The 5,620-nt window shown below is 40.1% G+C and overlaps 1 protein-coding gene across 1 annotated transcript; it reads left to right on the top strand.

Moving 5' to 3' along the window:
- The first annotated feature begins 2,854 nt into the window (after window positions 1-2,854).
- On the top strand, window positions 2,855-4,736 carry LOC122498920. The gene is made up of 2 exons (XM_043606921.1): window positions 2,855-4,063; window positions 4,161-4,736. Exons 1-2 carry the CDS (start codon window positions 2,855-2,857, stop codon window positions 4,365-4,367), a joined length of 1,416 nt encoding a protein of 471 aa, XP_043462856.1. The 3' UTR covers window positions 4,368-4,736.
- The last annotated feature ends 884 nt before the right edge of the window (window positions 4,737-5,620 follow it).

The following is a 5,620-nucleotide window of genomic DNA, read 5'->3' as shown; positions in this document are numbered from 1 at the left end:
TATGGTTCGGACCAGATCATCCCTTAAATGTCTCCCGTAGATATCGAGGAAGGCAAACAAACAATGCCTCAGAGATTGAAGCTGCACGGAAGCCATCAGACAAGCAAAACGTGCTGGCATCGACCATTTAAGAATAAAAAACTGACTCCAAGGTTCTTTTACAAGGAATACAAGAATGGGTTCCAAAATGGCAAACAAATGATTGGAAAACAAACGAGAATAAACCAGTCAAAAACAAAAAGGCTTATGAACGTTTAGTTGACGCATTAAAGAACATAGATGTCATTTGGGAACATGTACCCGGTCATGGCGGAATAGATGGGAACGAGAATGCTGACTGCTTGGCAAGAGAAGGTGCCATGCTGGAGCCTGATTCCAGTTCTTCCGGCACCGAATCATCGGACAAAGAACAGGCTAATGAACTTCCGCTGGAACAGATAATCGTAACTGGATCTTCTCAACCTGTCTACAGCGAAGAAAGTTCTGAACTAGCCGAAGGAGCCAACCAAGAACAAGAAAATATCGCACCCGTTTCAGTCGACCATGAGAATTCTATTAATCTATCGATCAGAAAATTTGATGAATCTCTGCAACAACGAAGATTAAATCACACTAACAACACTCTGGCATGGGACCACGAAGGTATGGACAAAACTCCACGAAGAAAGGCTCACATTTCCGATGACGAAAGTGACGAAGAATACTTGGCATACCTAAAATCACTGGACCCTTGCCAAGGTCTCGACGATAACGTTTTCGAAGGGCGACTAAAAAGATTCCTTGAAGGTTTCGACAAGCATCGAACAAAAAGTCAAGAAACTACGGAGATACCGCATCCCGAATCTGGACCTCACTTGATATCGCAACCATCCCCATCTGCACTCCCCACCTCTGGAATTTTGAAAGATACACCGCTGACAAGCCGCGCCCCTTCCAAGAGAAAAGGAAGTGTAGTTCAATTCAAAGACATACCGGAAATAAGCGAAGTGCTAAATGTCAACGAAAATCTACCGATATTCACCCCGGCCCCTTTAACCTCTCCAGGGGCCCAATCTACCCCTTTCACTCAGTTTCGTGCCAGGGAGAATGAACTAGTGACCGACAATCGGAAACAAAAACCAAACATTGTGCCACGACAGTTACAAACTGAGAATGACAATTTGTCCCCTCCAAAGCGACATATCCCCCACTCCGCAACATCGGTAAATCTTAAAATCCCGGTCCTGGATTCGTCGTGTTCGTCATCCACGGAAAATTCAGATAATGAATGTGTGATTACCCATAATCCTCGCGATTCTGTGGAAAACTCGGAAAATGTTTTCCACGAGTGGACAGAACCACTAACGTATAAGAAAGACAATATAGCACATTTCATATCAGAAGATTATGAACCAATCGACTCAGTTGCAAAACTTTTAATTGCTACAGAGAAGATTGATTTTCAAGACATCCGGGATAACAAACCAGTGAAAGGTCAAGTCCATGTTACACTTTGCGGTCGATACAAAGTATACTCGATTGTAGTGAAAAAGAGACATTCGGACGAACTAGACTGGAACGACGTTACGACGGGGTTAAAGAACCTAAAGTACGCACTGACCTTAGACAATCAAACACACTGCCGTATGGCTAATTCGGGAGATTTGTTAGGAAGTTTGCCACAAACAACAATGGCGGGCATCTTAGCAGGAATATTCCGTGGTGGTGATATAAAGATCACTCTCTGCCACGGTAAAATTGAGGTTCCTGCTGAGATCCTGCGACCAAAAATCATTGCCGAATTTCATGCCAGTCTGATCGGAGGTCATAAGGGCATAACAAAGACATACCGTCGAATTAGGGAACGCTATTATTGGCCTAGAATGCGAGACGAGGTCACTCAGTTTGTGCGAAAGTGCAAAAGTTGCCTTGAGAACAAACTTGTTAGGGCACGAACTCGAGAACCTATGCTAATAACAGATACCCCAGCAACCCCATTCGACAAAGTGTCATTGGACACAGTGGGAAAATTAAGAACTACCCCTAATGGGAACCGATACATTCTCACGATGCAAGACAATTTTAGTAAATACTGCATCGCGGTTCCCATCCCAGACATTAAGGCCACAACATTGTTGTTTTAGATACAACAATGATGACAACACATTGGCCCTTGAAGTTTCTGTATTTCCTTCCCATCCTGATGACATATGCAAAATTCGAGGATCAGGATAGCCTACGGATGCATGGAGAAGGGTACGACATTACCCCAGTAATTGTCAGCAGTGGGATTTATTTCGAGCACGTTTCTGAAGTCCGAAGATCGACCAGTCGCTGGAGAGTAGCAGTGTTCCTTGACATTGCCAAACAAAGACGTCATTTCAACGACCTAAAAGCACGAATGGAGAGGATGAAAGAACTATGCCAACAACAAGAAAGAAATTGCAATGGACCCCCAGACTCTTTCAACTGGGAAGACAGATGGGAAATGGTAGAGGAAATACAAAACCAGTTCCAAATTCAAATCCGGGAATTACAAAATAGTAAAGAAACATCACCAATCAGATTGTCATCCCAATTGAGAGTAAGACGGAGCGTGCCATTACTTAGAATTTTGGGAAAGATTGCTGGACCAGTGGCCGGTGTCCTAAATTACGACGACGGGGAACGCTACGACGCCGAAATAAGAGAGCTAAACGAGGCACAAACCAACCTCTCACATTTAGTAGGGAAGCAGACCCATGTTATTCGATCTCAGTTAGATACTCTCCACTCTCAGTATCAACATCATGATGCTTGAATTGAACAGATTGAACAAAAATTGAGAAACCTATCATCCACAATTAATGACATCGTATCACCAAAAGAGGAATTAATGCGAAGAGGAATAGTGTCATCCATCTTATCAGGAATAAAACTAGGTCTGGACCACAACATACGAATTACATCCACCATGCTGGATGCAATACATGACGCTCGGAAAGGTCGACTACACCCAGGAATAATCTCATCACAACAACTGGAGCCTATTCTCCGAGATATTCAGGACAACCTAACGCAAGTCCGTTTTCCTCTGCCCGGTCTTAGGGTTAGCATCGACGAATTAATCAAAATAGCGACGACCTCTATTTGGTGCGAGATCGAAAACATAAAGATACTCATTGATATTCCATTATTGGAGGAGTACCGCTATCAAGCGTTCAAGATTCATCCCCTCCCTACCATACAAAAGGACTTAGGTAGTGGAAAACAAAGAGCATACGTGAATTCAAAATACAACTACCTCGTTGTCGATGACGCAAAGCGAACTTACTTGTTTCTTAGTGAAAAGGAGTGGGGAAGTTGCCGAACCACCGCAGCTTATCATGCTTGTCTGGAAGGCGTGCCCATCTACGAACTTCACGAACGACCCTCATGTGAACCTATGCTTCTCCTTAAACCAACTATCGAAGCCATGAAATCCTGTCCAATCAGAATAACATCAAATCTGAATTCTTACTGGACACCGCTAAGAACACTGGCCTCCTGGCTCTATTCTTTTGCAGGACCGGAGATTGTCACTATCTCTTGTCATTCTATGAACCCAATCAACCTAAATTTAACTGGAACCGGAATAATGAAGTTAGCTCCAGGATGTTTTGCGCGAACCGAAGATGTCACCATTCCAGCCAATCCTGCGCAAAAAGGACAATCTGAGCTGATTTATGGAGCTGAATTGCACCTGAACCTATTAGAAATCTCGCCTCTTGTATCCACACACGCCAACCTAGCTCTGACCTTAGAAGAACAACAAGCAGAATTGAGTAACACCAAATCAATAACGTCTCACTTCGACGCCAACTCCAAAACACTCGACGAGTTGGAACAAGAACTACAGGATTTCGCAATACAACGACATTTTAAAAGCAAACAGGCCACTTTAGTTTATGGATCATATGGAGGATTGACCCTAATTGTTGTCTTTATTCTGCTGTATGTCTGCAGGAAGCCTATATTAAATGGAGTCAATACCCTTCAAAACACTGTAAATCCCAAACGAGGACAAGTCAAACTTGAGACCCATTTTCGACCCCAGCCGCCGGAGGTAAACGAGAAAATCATTAAGTCTAAGATCAATGAAACAACGCCTCCGACGGATCTCACCAGTATCAAAGTGCCAAATTCAACCTTAACTGCTGCAGGACCATCGGACGAGAAACAACCGACCGACCAAGGATCAAAAGAAATCTTTAAGACATCAATACCACAGAAGAACGAGTCATCCGAAGGATGTATGCCAACTACATCCAAGTTCACATATTTATCATCACCGAAATCAGTTGTCACATTACCAATACAAGGACTACAACCAGTGTAACCGTAATGTGGTAAGAATGTGCAATTATTAAGGTAAGAGCAGCAATGATTTACGTAGGAAAAAAAATCTGCGGCATGAAATAATAATATCTCATTAGCAAGGGCACCTCGTCATCGGTCTAACCGATAGGAGCTAAAAGCCATTTCACTAACTGCCGACTGAAGCGCCCTTAAGTGCCCGTTCTCCCTTCTACCACGCAACCAAAGGTACCCGCTCTCAGAAGAATAAACTTATGAAGGCGAGTGCCCGTGGCTTGCAGCAGTGTTAGGTCAACACGTTATCATTGCTGATCATTGCCAAATAATTCATTAATGTAACATACATGAGATTTTCCTCACTTGTTCCAAATATAGTGATGTGTTCAATTAATTAATATTTCGTAATATTAGTATATTGATATGGACGTGATTGCTATATAATTGTTATATATATTTGTATATATGTATATATATGTATGTATGTACATATATGTAACTTATTGTATCATTGTAATATTATTATAATAGTTATATGGTAATTAATGTAATAATAATAATAATAATAATAAAATAAATAATTAATAATATATGGGTGACGATACGTCATAATTATTATAGTGATATATATATGTATACGTATATATATACGTATATATATCTACATGGGTATAAACCATACGGTATAAAAGCGGGATTAATTAATCAAGTAAAATTTCAATCATGGGATAATTATATTAAAAAAAAAAAAGAAAAAAAAAAAAAAAAAAAAAAAAACACAACAAAACGAAACAAAAACAAATAAATAAAATTTTAAATAATAATATAGGTATGGACACAATTAGTATGTGTGCTTTTAATATTACATATATCGAATAGGAATTTCTATAAAATTAAAAATCTAACAGTTTTATCACTTTCACTCATAAAAATAAATACAATAAATGAATAATAATAATAATAAATAAACATTATAGTATTATTAAAACAACACATTACTATTATTCTTAAGGGGTGTTTCAAAGGGTTAAAATTTATTAATCTTGAATTTTATTTTTTTTTTTTACACTAAGCAAATTTGTATGATAATTATATCACTCACCGATCGATCATCGGCCAATATCTTGCCGATTACACCCATTGTAACGCTGTAACATCCAAAAGAGAATTCAAGAAGCACCACACCCACTTGACCGCACGTGCACATATTATTAACTTGTCAAACCGACGCGTATCTAAACTATACTAATGAGATTAACGCGATCACGGTCAAGTGCAACCGAATTGAAGCATCCCCACCGCGAAGGTG

The sequence above is a fragment of the Leptopilina heterotoma genome, unplaced genomic scaffold (assembly GCF_015476425.1).
Source record: "Leptopilina heterotoma isolate Lh14 unplaced genomic scaffold, ASM1547642v1 Lhet_161, whole genome shotgun sequence".
NCBI lineage: Eukaryota > Metazoa > Arthropoda > Insecta > Hymenoptera > Figitidae > Leptopilina > Leptopilina heterotoma.
Note: the sequence above shows the minus strand (reverse complement) of the source record. Positions and strands in the feature narration are given on the sequence as shown.